Here is a 14,523-nt window from a genome sequence, read left to right as displayed (position 1 = left end):
CGCTCATTCGTGGCTCGATTACCATGCAGAGGAGCAGAGAAAGGAAGCAGAAAAATGACATCCGGTGAAAAGTATAAATGGACGGGGGGATGAATTATCGCAGGGGAGTCTGACACTTCACTGTAAGTCTGTCAGCAGGTGATCAAAAAGGAATAGGGAGATGGGAGAGGACGGGCCAGCAGAGCGCCTCACTTTGGACAAGAGTATTAACTTTTCGAAATATCTTTTTACCGCTGTTTGTTGTTTTTGGCTGGACGGCTCCAGGAATTATTATTAATCATTTTCAGGTTTATTCTTGCCATTAAAAAGCCACAGGGGCTCCGTGCCAACACTAAGCAGTCGGATCTTGCTTAAGCCTGATTGATCGGGGAAACAAACATGGAGATGAAGATTTACATCAATGAGCCAAGGGTTTTTTTTTCATTACTTTGTGGAAGAATTATAGGTTTATAGCAGTATTATAAGATATTATGTGTTCACATAGTCAACATTATAACTTTTATAGCCACCTATTTTCCAACAATACCCTTTTTGATGTACATTAATTCTGACTTGGGGTACAAATGCCCTTTTTTGCTACCAAGCGCCTTAGATCCACGTCACAGACGATACTGTGAAGTAAAAGGTGGATTAATCTTTTAGAGGGTGGGTGTCACACATTTCAACGGCAAAAAAACTCACCTTTAAAAGATAGTTTTAGCCGAGGGATGTTGTTCTTGGTTTCCTGAGCTCCCCTGCATTCTGTCTTAAGGAAGACCGCCACACAGAGCAGCGTAACTCTTCCCCAGAAAGAGCCCATGGTCCTCGGGCAGTAGAGGTCAGAGACGTCCTTTAAATACAAGCCTCCAGGGTGGGCAGCTACGTTGTCAGGGAGCAAATTCTGATAGCAGAACTGTTTCCTTACATTCAGCAGTTATGAGCAGAGGCTGGTGGATGATTCAGAGTGGGTTCTTCGCCGGTCTCGCCCCCCCTACCAAATCAAATAACCCCTTTCCCGTTCCTGGGGTCAAAAGCCAAAATTAGATTCCACCTCCAGAGGAGACACAACCTGCAAAGCACAGTTAGGGGTCATGGGTCAACGCCACTGCAAGAGTGAGCCTCGGAACTTAATCGAGGCAGAAGGCAGAGTGAAAAAAAGGTGAACACTGTGTGGAGTATCTGCTAATTGCGGACAGAGTTTTCTGTCCTTGTATCTTACCAGCGTGCAGCTCTGTCCGAGCAGCCATCCGCCGTCACGCTGAGTCTCTCCCCTCAGCTACAGAGGAAAGAAAAAGGTCCAGTTGTTCTCAGCTATCCAATCTGCTCGGGTAAGCACAAATCTTACCCGCTCTCCCTCTTTCACTCAGTTCCTGTGTCTTCCTCCCTCAGTCTCACACTGTTCTGGACTAGTCCCAGTCAGCACAGCTCTGTCCTGTCCCTGCAGCACAAGGCACACGGCGCAACTGAGAACAGCTGAGGCAGGCAGCGGAGTCGGAGCGAGAGAGAGAGAGACGGGGGGTGGGGGTGTGGGTGGGTGGGGGGGTCTAGGTGGGAGACAGGGTGAGAATGAGCATAGAAAGCTGAGGAGAAAACAGCGAAAGCAAAGAGAAGGTTAGGAAAACACAAAGGGAGGATACAGTGGAGAACAGTGCACGCCGAAAAAGAGCTGTCACAACTCACAAAGAAATGCACGAAGACAGAAAAGGAGCAGCTCTGACCGACTGACACATCTGTCCATTAGCGACTTTACCAGATAATCACAGCGATTTCCCATTTTTAAATTCATCATCGCCACAACTTTCACAAGAAATCCTTCATAGAAATTTAAAGCTACGAGTTTTCGCCCCAAAAAACCCAGAAATATCATTTTGGAAGATTAGTTGCATCTGGATTAATGTCACACATGGAGTGATTTCCACAGCTCAAGTCTCATATGGCAAAAAACCCTTAATAATATTAAAATATTTATTCACACATCAACCTGCCTGTTTCCGTGTCTACGATGAGGGAAGTGCTACAGTGATGCAGCTCATTTTAATCATGGAACACTCATCCGGCCAACGCATGAATTCATCTTGTCAGGACCATCTGTTTCGTGATGCCGTTTGACTTTCAACAGTCACATGGCTAAAAATGCAGAAGTTTCTGAGGATGGAACCAATGTCATTTTCTGGTTTAATAGACTGTCATTTGGACCAAAGTGTGACAAATCTCATTAGGAACCAAAATAACAAAAGATGCTGTCCGAAACACAGATGCCAAGTTGACATATGGAACATTCAGGTTGCCCATTACACTGACATTTAAACGCAAATGTCCATGACCGACAGCATCATCCTAGAATTTAGGAACCTTATGGCGAAAAAAAGGCATGAAATAAAACCTTACAAGAAGATTAACTTTTAAACAGCCACTTAATACAGATTGACTGTGAATTCATTAGCTGCTCAGCCATTGTGGAAGAGGAAGTTCTCTGTATTTTGTCTTAAACCATCCCAAATGAGGCGTCAATCTCTCTCTAAGCAGCAAAACCTCGGAGAGCGGATTTGTGCTGGTGCTGAATGACAATGACTCTAGTGGCTACGGTGGTTGTGGTCGCAAACAGGCTCTATCCATCTGGATAAAGAGCCATCAGACAGTGGGAGGAGAGCTGAATTAATCCGGTAATGAGAGGACGGGCCTCTCGGCTATGCAAATGACAGCTGGTACTTGGAGGGTCCGGGCGGAACCTTACCAGGAACGTTGTTGGCAAACTGGTTAGATTCTGAACAGAAACGGATGTAATTTGGTTTGCATTATGGGAATGTTAGTGTTGAGGCAGTGGTTCATTACTCATGATAAAAATCACGTAACACAATCCGCCGCAACTGAGGTCAGACGGAGCGGATGTTTGAAGCGTATTTAGCCCTCATGAGAGTTCTGTTCCCCGCTCCTCCTTTTAGCATTTATTATGCTAATAACTGTAGAGAGGATTTTATTTTTTATATCTCTACAAATGACCAGTTCAGCTAACCGCTCTAGTTTAGCTTCAAGCATGATTCTGCGTGCCTCTGGTCAAAAACATGCAAAAACAGCAAAGGTGGTGGTGCTGCTGGGGGGGAACCATGTATGTTTGGGGATGGCGCTGATGTGGGCTTTGGAGTGGGAACAGCAGTGAAGATCTGTTGATAGCCTTTCAAAGCTGGAGCCATCACAAACCCTCAGATCTCTCAGCACACGAGCTGGTTTACACCCCACCCCCCACCCCACACCAAACTTTAACCCCCATCCGCTGCCTTGTCTTCGCCAGCCCTCCACACCCACACACTACATGGGGAAAAAACACTCTCTGGCATTTTTCTCTCCTTCCTTTCATTTTTCATCAGCTCTGACCCCCACCTTTCTCTTCACAAACCTGGGAGTACAACCACCTAAATAAAGCAGCACAGCGCACTTCATACCCACCATCCCTTTACAATTCCATGCCCCCCCCCCGCCCCAGCTGCAGTTAAAGTTAGTACCCATGGAACAATGGACATCTGAAAGCTGCGATATAAGAAGAAAAATTCAATTCAAACTAAGCTGAGCTAAGATTTGTTTTCCTTTCAATTCCAATTCAAAATAATTCAGCTGAATAATGCAGGTTAAAATACTCAATAATTCCACTTCAGCAAATCGGATTAGATTATTTTTCCTTCAATAGGTAATGACACAATGACATAAGCAAATAAAGTTAACCTAAATCACCTTGATATTTTGCTGACTTCTGTTTTTAAAACATAGAACATATTCGAGGTGTAAGCTGGTCATTTTACACTCCTGGATATTAGGTTACTCAACGTGAGATGATTGATGCGTTGGAATTGTGGTGATCGCAGGCGTAACATGCACGCACCCGTACGTATAGAGTGATGGAAGCCAGCTGTGTCAAGCCCCCGGCTCAGAATAAAAAACACAGAAACGAGTATGCCCCATGCTTAAAGCAGCTTCTCAAAAACTTCTCGAAAAGACGTTCAGGAAGTTCCAGACCAGCCAGAGCTGCTGATGCTGTAAACCACGTTTATCCTGTTGGGGCTCGTCAGCCGCTGTCACTCCCGCTCCTCTGTGTGAGCGGCCTCTCGGGACGACGGCACAAACAGACGAGCATGTTCAACCGTTCATGACTGGGGAAACTGGATGCTGTTGGTGATTTACTCCTCTGTCGTGAAAAATTGATGAAACATACAGCAGAAACCTCAGAGTTATGAATAAATGACCAAGAACAGTGCATCATCTTCACAACAGAAGCGGCCACGCCCGTAGTCCAGCGTGGCACAACCGGCGGCCCGTTTGAGCCAGTTTCAACTCTGCTTTGATGTGATGGAACACAAAGCCTCCAGATTCCTGACTAAATACTGTCCACTCTCATGTCACAGTGAATTTTAATTTGTCCCCATTTGCCACAGTTGTGTCAGATTGGAGGACTGTTTGGATGAGCTTCAGTCTTTCACATGAATTTATCATCATCCATCAATATTTCAGCCTTGGGCTACCTGCTTCTCACCTCCGCAGGGAACTACAACAACACACAACCTTCCTCCAACTCTGCCAACCTGCACGAAGCAGAGGATGATGGCTGCTGCGTGACGGAAAAGGATTTGGCTCCGCTGGTTCCGAACGATTCTCTTGGCCTCATGAATTCAGTATGATGCGGCACCGCGTCATCAGAGATAGTCCGGGGGAAACACAATCAGACTTTTGTAACTCTTCCAAAACACAGTGTTATTATAATGTGATACATCATGCCTGCTTTCCATCTGGGAGGATGAAACATGTGATCAGCACAGCGGCCTGGAGGTGGATGACGACATTTGCAGAGATTTTCTCCAGCAGACATGTAAAATATCAGTAGACGGGCTTTATGTTTGGGCTTATGCATACTGTATATATGTGTTGCTGAGGTGCAAGAACGCTGCACAATTTAACGTTCAAAAGGAGCTAAGATTTGTTTTCCTTTCGATGAAATCTGAAATAGAAGGATTTAAAGTACTTTTTTCTTATGCAATTGTTTTATTTGAGTTAGAGTCAACATTTTAGCTGTAGATATCAATCTGTTGACTCCAGGTTGTTTCTTCTTAAGAAGTGTTCTGGCTCTGTTGGACTCTAAAAGACCTTTATTAAACTCAAGTAAGACTGTGAAAGCTCTTCCTCTCAGGGAGGTCCTTTTCCACTCCGGGAGTTCCTGGTAAATGCAGGGGGCAGGAACTTTACAGGAGCCGTGCCTCTCATGAGTTTTGATCTCCGCTCAATCGAAAACAGTTCTGACCATGATATAACCCAGACGAGCTGCCAAAATAATGGCAAAGAAACAAAATAATCACCAAAATAATGGCAACAAATACAATGAGGACGGAGCCAAAGCAGTTGCCGAACTTCTGGTTCGTGTGGTCATGGGCATCGTGGTGGATGCTATGAAGGAGAGCAGAAGGTTTCTTGAAGAAGAACTTGTGGAAGCTTGATTTGGTGGGTTCTGATGGTGGTTTCGCCCAATTAACACTCAGTAAACCAGGGTGGTTTTCCTTTCTGATAAAAGTACCTACACTGGAGCAGAGACTCCGTCAGGTCCTGCAAAAATTCCTTTAAATGGCCCTTTGGAGGAGGTTGGGCCCTGTAAAATTAAAGTTCTTGCAACTGAAATGCTTTCTTGACAAGACCACGTCATTTCTGGGAAGGAATCACCACTGTAGCTTAAAGAAAACTTTTTTTTTTTTTTTAATTTTCTGCTGCTGTAGAACAAGAGACGAACCAAAGAAATCCAGAACTTTGTGCAAGATTACTTCACGGTTTTACAAAGACAATGACGGGAATCAAGAGGTAAATCGTCGAGGTCAGACGTGACCAAAAGCTCACTGACGCTGTTAGGAAGAGTGATTTTTAAACTAGAAAAGATCACTTTATGCAGCAGAAATCACATCAGCAACGTCACAGCACTCACATGCTCACACACAGCCGCATCAGCCTCGAGTCACCTGATGCATCAGACCATTCAAATTACCATTAAGGGAGCGTTTCCACAGACGCACGGTGTGCTGTGGCACTATCAAACGCAGATTTTATTCAACAAGTCTGGAAACAGTCAAGGTTCTGCCACCACACTTGTGGAGGACTGCAAGGTTTCTTTTCTCCGCTAGCCAAAAAACAGACATAAAGCATTAAGCCACAAACCAGCATGCAACAGTATACATGTGGAAGTAGACATAACAATAACGTCCTCTAACCCAACATGTGACTGAGTCAACCCGTTTTTTTTCCACGTGGTGCGGGCAGTGGTAGTGGCGAAGCAGCTAGCATGAACATAGGAGTGACTGTTATGGCGAAGTTGAAAAGGGCTAGACCGGCTATTCCTGTTTCCCCGAGACTGAGACGGCCGCGTCTGCTTACGCATCTCTGCCAAATGACACAGAGACTTGTAATAACGGTAAAAATCATCATTTTCTCTCAGGTTAGCTCTGCAAAAAGCAGACGATAAAAGTTGGCTAAACACTGTTACCCTCAGTTATGTACTGACAGATACATGAAATAGTGCAAAGAGTGTTTTTATGGATTTATTTTACAAAGACATGGCTTTGACATAAATGGAATCTTTGAAGCATGTATAGCTTTAAAACTGATTGATTTCTTGTTTCTGTTTTTGGGGATTTAAAATTGACATGGATGCTGTATCCCAGTCTCTCCACTTTCAATGCTTGAATGGTTGAAAAATGATGTATCCTGTTGATTAAAAAACTGACTTGATATCCTGACTTGTGCAGGATATACCCCACCTGAAGCCCAGAGGCAGCTGAGATTCAGCACCCACTACAACCCCATTAAGAGAGAAGTGTAAGATGATGGATGGATAGATATTTGTCTTCTGTAAATGGCTATCTTATCATGAGCTGGTCATGACTGCCCCGATGACCCTTGATAACCCTTCCAGCCCCATTGTATCAGCTGATTATCATAGGTCGGTCCTTTTAAGGAGTTTTTACCCATCTGGCCTCAAAGGTTCAGCCCAAAACAGAGACATGTACCTAATCTTCACAGGGCCAGTTGTCTGGAGTCTATTGTTGAGGGCATTGTGTCTAATTTGTTAAAGATTTGTCAAATAAATGTGCTTTACAACTTTTTTTTTAACAAAAAGGTGTACAGTGTCAAAACTGTGTTCTTTAAAAAAAAAAAAACGATGTGCATGCCCTTGTCATGGCCCTTTGTGCATTTTAATGACATTACGTGTCACGGCTGACCCCTGATTGTGCACATCAGCACTGCGAGTTGAGCACATAAACACTGTGTCTTCTGACATTTAACAATGGATTAACTGACCTTGTCGATAGCAGAAGGGGGTTCTGGGGGAAGGAAGGCCTGATCGATTGATCGGGGGGCATCTCTTTTAATAGGGCTTCTGGTGTTAAGCTGAGGTCAAACAGAAGAGATCCATGAGCCTCCATCCTTCCGCTGTGATTTACAGGTTCAGACAGAACCTTGACTTTGACATAAACCCAATAACTCCCATTCAGCCTTGGACAGTTTTGTCTCCAACAGTCTGGCCGGTGTAAAGCACCTAGGGCCACACAGGGGTGAGAGGAAGAAGGAGGATAAAATGGATCACACAACATAAAATCTTCAGGTGAACATCCATCACCTCTGAGATCAATGAGCACAGGGGTCATCGCTGGCATAAGGTCAAACCTGAGAATCATCTTTCTCTGTTATTGGCTGCCATTGACAGCAATGAGACCAAAGAAATGAGGCATGGCTTAGCCCACAGAACCCTCTATAAACCAGCCCTTCCTCTCTGCTTCATACCTCCCTGTCCCTGCTTTTTTTAGCCTGTCCGTACAAATCCAGACAACTTCCAGAATACTTCTGTTTCAGCTGAAAGCCCATTTTGCTGAGGCCCCCCGAGGGAGGCTGATAAAACAGCGCCAATTCTGCACTAATTACTCGGGAGGAAATTGCACCCAATTCTAGCTTATTGCTGGACATGGAGGAGAAATGTGACACAACCTGTTCTGCATCCTGGTCCGTCAGCCCAGGTGTTGACTGGAAATTGACCATAGCACATTAACTTTTTTTTCTTCTTCCAGGCCAGCTGTGGTTCAAGCGGTCGAGTGGCAGCTCCAGTTATGCGGAGGATGTTGGTTCAGTACCAGACCCTTGCAGTCTTATTCTGTTGAAGCGTCCTTGATTAAAATAACCCCCCCAAAAGCTCCAAAAACTGTCTGAGGAGCATGGGTGTGTGTGACTGGTTGTTGCTAATGATGACGAGGTGGACGTCACAGAGGACAAGAAAAGTCCAGCAGTTCATCCACAGGCATGTTTTTTACACGCTTTCAGGTGCAGCTATATAATTTTAACAAGATTTTAAGCCCTATGCTTGTAAATATTTCTCTGGCAAGTAGCATTTAAGTTCCCAGTCTCCACGCAGTGGCGTTAATGTTCAACACGATCGTGTCTTAGACAGATCCAATTTCATGTCTCCTTAAAAACAAATCTTTAGGACAACTAAGTGTCTTTTGTTACACTTGTGAGCAAAAAACAGGGATTCATGTAACTTTAGACTATGAAATTAGGAACCTCTACAACCTGCACCAAGGAAGGGTTATTATGGTATGGCTCTCTTTGCTAATGGAGTGATAACTGCTAGGTTTGTGAGAAGGGCTGTCAGTGCTGAGATTCCTTTTTTAATAGACTGTAACTTGTTTAAATAAGGCAAGCAAATAAAGAAAAACCGAATAAAAGAGGAAGGGACCATAACATTCTTTATTCTAGTAAAATATATCCAGATTATCATCCACGAAAGAGGTTCAGCCAAATTATAAAATGTTGCTGCATTATTTGCAAATGTTTGCATGTGGAAGATGGATCCTTCCCATCAGTCTAAATAATGTTAATGGACACAAAGGCGAGCCCTAACACTCTGCTAATGCTAACCGAATACAAACAAAAGGAACATAGCAAAGCAGGCGTGCACAGTTCTATTTTCATCCTCATTCTATTTTTCATCCCCGTCCCTTGACCTCCGCTTTCAGAGGCTCTTCTGCTGCCCGTGATCACACAGGCGATGGTCCCCAACCTGCCAACTCCAATCATGCCACAACATTCTACATCTTGCTGTCCAGTTGGGAAACGTCGCCTCAAAGCATCACTGTTAGACCAAATCTGCCTTATTGTCATTATTATCTTGAAAGTACAGCTGCTGAAACGCTGCACATATGAGAATATAGAGCGTGGATTTTATTGTTTTTTTGGAGGGTTTTTTGGCTTTTTTGGATTTTCACTTTTCCCTCTCAGGAATCAAATGCTCTGGAGTGGTTTCAGGGGCTCTACATCTCTTTTTTCTTTCCTTTTTTTAGCTTCTAGCTTATTCAATACAGTTTTCCTCACTGTTCTGTGAGACATTGCTTGACATCTATGAAAATGCTATAGTAGGCTAAAAAAACCCAGAAAACAGCAGCTTCACACCTAGCTGACGTCCCCCAGACGAACCAACACGACACTGTAATATCTGTCTTCTAGGCTGCAGTCTGCAATAAAAGCAGATAAGTGTGATAACAGCAACAGAAGATGTGGTCTTAATGGGCGCCACAGACACGCCAATTCATCACATCTTAATTAGGCTTACCTTCATTAACTTTATCTTAATAACAGCTAAAATGAATGACTCATTTAGCTAATTAAGATGTCTGTGCATGCGTAATTCAGTGCCTTGGAGAAACTAAAAAAAAAAAAGTTTAATTTAATTTGTCCTTCAATGACAAAGGCTGACTTTTCTTGAGAACCACTGAGGGTTTCACTCATTACTTTTCCCTGGAATGTTTGATGAGAGCGTGTGTCTGAGAACATGTGCTGACATGCCTATATGTGTCATTGGATGTGGGCACAATACAAAGTGAACGGATGGAGTGGGGGGGTGGAGGGGTGAGATGATAGGAACATGACCGGACCCCATGTTTCTATATGCTGCCTGCACCTGCAGAAAAGACTAAATCTGATACTTTGTCACAGTTTGCAAACACAAGTGTCCGGTGGGTCAGAGGGGTTCAGCTCACGGGTCAGCTGCCGTGAATTAAAAGAGTGCCGCTTTGTGTCAGCAGAGATTCCTACAGAGGATGGCGTGTGGAGGCAAACCGGAATGTGACATGAAAAAATGAGGAGAGAAATCTTGAACTTAAAATAATTAGCAAATCAAAAGTGGAATAAAAGGGTTGCGGTGAATTAATTTAACAAATAAAGGGGAAGCAGATGGCGCTTCAATAAAAAAGTCCACACCGATTCCAGGCTCAGCATTGTAAATATCTAAACATAAAAATACCCAACCACATGTTTTCGCTCAGTTGAATTGTCAGATTATGTGACTGCTCATAATCTGTGTGTGTTTGTGTCCTTGTAGTTGCTACATCTTGACTACAAAAATACTCATTCTGCTATTAAACTGCAAAGGATTATTTGATGGTTAAAACATGGCTTTAAGGTTAAGGTTAGAACTGGGTTTAGTTTAGGGTTAGGGGGTTAATCAGGGTGTTTAGCATTAAGGTAGGGAGTTAGATAATATATTATGTCTAAAGTCCCCACAAATATAGAAATGTATGTGTGTGGGGGGGGGGGGATCTGTGGGAGAGAGAGGGACGGACTTGGACGAAATTTGAGCTGGCGTGAAGACGAGTTTTCCCAAGATAACCTCTGAGGCAGCGACTGACGGAGGGGTCGAGATTCCGGCGGGTCAAATACATTATCACACTGATGGGAGCTGAAACGAGGACAGCCTTTTAACAAATTACCCACAAGGACGGACATTGATTTAGTTGGTAAATCAGAAATTTGGATTGTATTTTTCACCTGCGAGTTGTTGCAGGCATAATTTGACCCTGGTTTAAAATGGATTTTTTAGTATTATAGCGAATTCATTTACTCATTCGCTAAGCAGAGTCAGGAGTACTGTGCATGTGTTCTTGATCCACAGGCTGCAGAGATGCCATTTTCAAACAACAGATAACAGTTTCTCTTATTAGCCCCAGCCAGCCCCCACCACAGATCACAAACCACATTATTGATTAAAAAAGTGTAATTTTCCTGTCCTTGGTTCATTTGCGGGACATCCTGCAGAACCTCTGTACAGCGTTCCTCCTCTGCCCAACTCTGGGACTTGGAGCACGTGGGGGGACGGGGGGTTGATAGGGGTCAATGAAACTTCAAATAGCTTCCCATGACTCTTGACTCTTTATTTTTTTCCGATGACACTGGCGATCCTTGATCCAAACCACATGGTCGATTTGAAACGACGCTGCAATAACCATGGAGATCTGGTGCAATGGGCTGTGGTAAGGTCTAAGTAGTAGCACGTTTCTTTTTCAGGGCCATTTGTTCACTTGGCTCTCTGCGTGGAGACTCAAAACATGCGTGTGAGCATAGTGGGGGAAGAGGAACCCGCATAAGAATCTCGGTGTTTTCTGCCCACAGGTATGCGAAGAAGAGACGGCTTCTGTAGCTTCATCTCAAGACACGTCTATTAACACGACATGTGAGACAGTTCCAACACAAATGTTCCCAAGCATGGAGGCAACAACCAGATTTTTTACTGCTACACTCTTGTTTTTATTCTCCGTACTTCACATTTTAAAATTCTGCTCATTTTGCTGGAGCCGGCTCAGGAAGTGGCAGCGCAATAAAAGGAGAGTTATGGTAACCCCTCTTAACCCCACATCCCCGTGATGAGAGGTGTTCTGCGTCAGTGTGAGAAACTAGAGCCGCGTGCACGGTCCTGGCATGAAACACGGTGAATGCTAATGATTTCAATGCTTTGATTGCATAAGGATTTTACGACCAATAGGCACAAATGCTCAGATAGTTTATAATAAAGATCAAAAACACGTGTGTGGAGGGAACGTGGGGAGGGTGCAGGAAGGGCCGGAGTCATGGTTTCGCTGCTGCCCAGTCTTTATGGTGGCTGTAGACCAGTTCATGTTCCAGCTCACAAATTTCTGCTGTTTGCATATTGTTGCACTTTTCCCAGCACTTGTGTGTTTGCTGGTCAATACTTTCCAAAGTTAAATTATAATTCTGTTCTACATAATGGGCTCAAAAAAGTCTCTATAAATGTGGGTGTTCTATCAGAATATTGGGCCTTCTAGTAGCCTTTTAAAGTAATTTCGATAAATGCCGTACATCATCTTCCTTTCTGTGTGTGATTTATCTTTATCCTCCTAATGCCGAGACTGTGAGTGTGTATGCTGACAGTATTTGGAGAAGCGCGAGGCTCTGTCATCACCTTTAACTAGTCCCCAAAGTGCAGCACGGCTGTCAATGAGCATTCAGAGCTTTCAGCTGCCCACTTAAGAGATCACAGCTCTCCAAGCCTGTTAACCAGAGCATTAAAAGATCACTGTAAACACGTACGTGTATCAGGAATAACATCTGCAACATGACAGCAACATTTCTCCATTGTGCTTTTGACAGGACATCTGCATTCAAACTGACTGCATTTAAGCTTCTTAAATAATGTGAAAAAAATGGTTCCGGACAATATGTGAGAAATAAAACAAGCACGCATGCTGAAACCATTTTCTCTGGCTTCACGGTCCAGTGGATGACAAAAGATGCTTTTTTCCCCTCTCAGAGGTCCTCAAGCACACCCATTGCTAATTATGAAACTCTACAAAGACTCTATAAAAGCCTTGAATTTATTACTGAACACTGAACACCGCATGATTCCCAGGGTTCCTGTCGTAAATCACACACCGGCATGCACGCTGTTGACATGCAGTTCTGCTCATAGCAGCGCAGATGTGATGCTCATGTGATCTGTTACTCATCCCACCAGCAATGGACCCTACCTGAGGCTCATCCTCAGCACCGTGACCAAAGATAGGCGTTCTGAATGTAACCTCAACACACTGCCCTTGGAGCACAGCGAGTAACAACGGACCCGACACATTCCCAAGATAAACATGCAAAATCTCTGGTAATAATAAATTCAAGAGGCCTCTTACACAAACATAAGGGTGGACACTTACCATTATTAATCCAGGCTGAGGTGAAGGCCCCTCCGGAGAGCTTGCACGAGAGAATGTGCAAGCAACAGCAGATAAACGCAAGCGAGCAGTACAGTTTGTTGTCTACTATGGATCTACCACAGGCTTCATTACTTGGATACTGGGCGGGCGTGATGAATAATATCAGCCTGTGGAAGTGTTGATGTGTGCCAGGGAATCACCGGGGAGAAGAGTGGTGTCGTCAGCCCCTCTCAGAGGAGGATGGGAGCTGGCAATGGGCATGCCCGCCCGCTGCCTGGGCCTGTGGGGAACCTGGGAGCTACAACGTGTTTGGCAAAACGGGAGAGCAAGACGGGGAGAGACAGGAAGGGAGGTATAGAAAGTGAATGGCGAGTGAATGCCTCCCTATGGAGAAATGATGTGCCAGGATACAGACAGAATAGAGGGCCAACTGACAAAGAAAGCCTCTATCACTCATGGATGGAGACTGGCTGTGTGTTCAGATGCCACTGACGCATTAAAAAAGCAATATAAGCACACTCTGAGGCTCCCAAATGACAAAGATGTACAATACAGGCTGCCTGGTAACCATTCAGAATCATCTAGCGGAGGATCAAGTTGTTCCTTTGCAGCCCAACACGTGACTTATTTTCTTTATTACTCACATTCACACACAAACTGAACAATCATGAGTGATTTAAGAGTTTTAAAATGAGATTTTCTTTTTAACTACACAAAAATGGACAGATTTGGAGCTGGTGTGTGGCCAAAAGAAGTTGTTATTGCGCTTGGATCTTGTGCTTCAGTGGATCCTCCTGTGCTTGGTGGACGGATCAGTGACTTTAGCGTCGATTCTCAAGAAAAGTGTCCTCAATAGTGTAATAGAAAATGTCAGGATGTGGTCGTCCTTGGCAACCCTCTCCTGGGTTAGTGTTAGTTTTCCGCTGTCTGTGTGAGAACCAAAATTATTTAATCTATCCTGGATCATTATCACTGTTGAAAATACTGTTTAATAACAGCAATGTTAGTAATATTTGAACTGGGTGGATTTTGAATGTGGGGTTTCTGCTTGTGACAGAAAGAGAGAGAGGAAGAGAATTAAAGCCCAGGTTTAGCCTATACATAAGCAATAACCCAACATATTAATGTTGTGGTAAATGTTAACTCTGTATTTAGAGGTATTGGAAGGTACGTGGGTGCTGGTCGAGCCAGTGTTATGGGTGAGTGTCACTCCCATGCAATAAATGTGCCCTGTCACTAGGGTATAATTACCGGTAGATGGCCGCTAGCGAGCTAAATTAAAAGCCACAACAATGTGCGTGGCATTCTAATTCTCATGTTTTCACACTGTTGCTGCAGTGCTGAGAAACATCTGAATATGAGTGTGTGTGCTCAAACACTCCTCACATGTCCTTGATACCCTTACAAACCCATAGACCATAGTATTACAGTGAGTTACTAAATAGGGAGGGGCAATAGAACCATATGTGATGGGATATCTGTTTGGTCAACAGACAGTAAAGAAAGCAAGACACGATGCCATCTAATCTGA

At 44.0% G+C, this 14,523-nt stretch overlaps 1 protein-coding gene across 3 annotated transcripts in view; it reads right to left on the bottom strand.

Annotated features, from left to right (window-relative positions):
- The window catches only part of sema3ab (sema domain, immunoglobulin domain (Ig), short basic domain, secreted, (semaphorin) 3Ab), a 30,398-nt gene extending 17,357 nt beyond the window's left edge, over nucleotides 1-13,041 (bottom strand). Inside the window, exons 1-4 of one of the 3 annotated variants that reach the window (XM_029842295.1) lie at nucleotides 12,993-13,041; nucleotides 1,325-1,417; nucleotides 1,199-1,255; nucleotides 682-1,048 (exon numbers count right to left, since the gene is read on the bottom strand). In XM_029842295.1, the coding sequence (XP_029698155.1) occupies nucleotides 682-799 (118 nt within the window). In that variant the 5' untranslated portion in view covers nucleotides 800-1,048; nucleotides 1,199-1,255; nucleotides 1,325-1,417; nucleotides 12,993-13,041. Of the gene's footprint in view, nucleotides 1-681; nucleotides 1,049-1,198; nucleotides 1,438-12,992 lie in introns of those variants that run through there. The other 2 variants (XM_003967150.3, XM_029842296.1) reach the window with 2 other exon arrangements.
- Between the last annotated feature and the right edge of the window lie 1,482 nt (nucleotides 13,042-14,523).

This window comes from Takifugu rubripes, chromosome 9 (assembly GCF_901000725.2).
Source record: "Takifugu rubripes chromosome 9, fTakRub1.2, whole genome shotgun sequence".
In the NCBI taxonomy this organism is placed as follows: Eukaryota; Metazoa; Chordata; class Actinopteri; order Tetraodontiformes; family Tetraodontidae; genus Takifugu; species Takifugu rubripes.
Note: the sequence above shows the minus strand (reverse complement) of the source record. Positions and strands in the feature narration are given on the sequence as shown.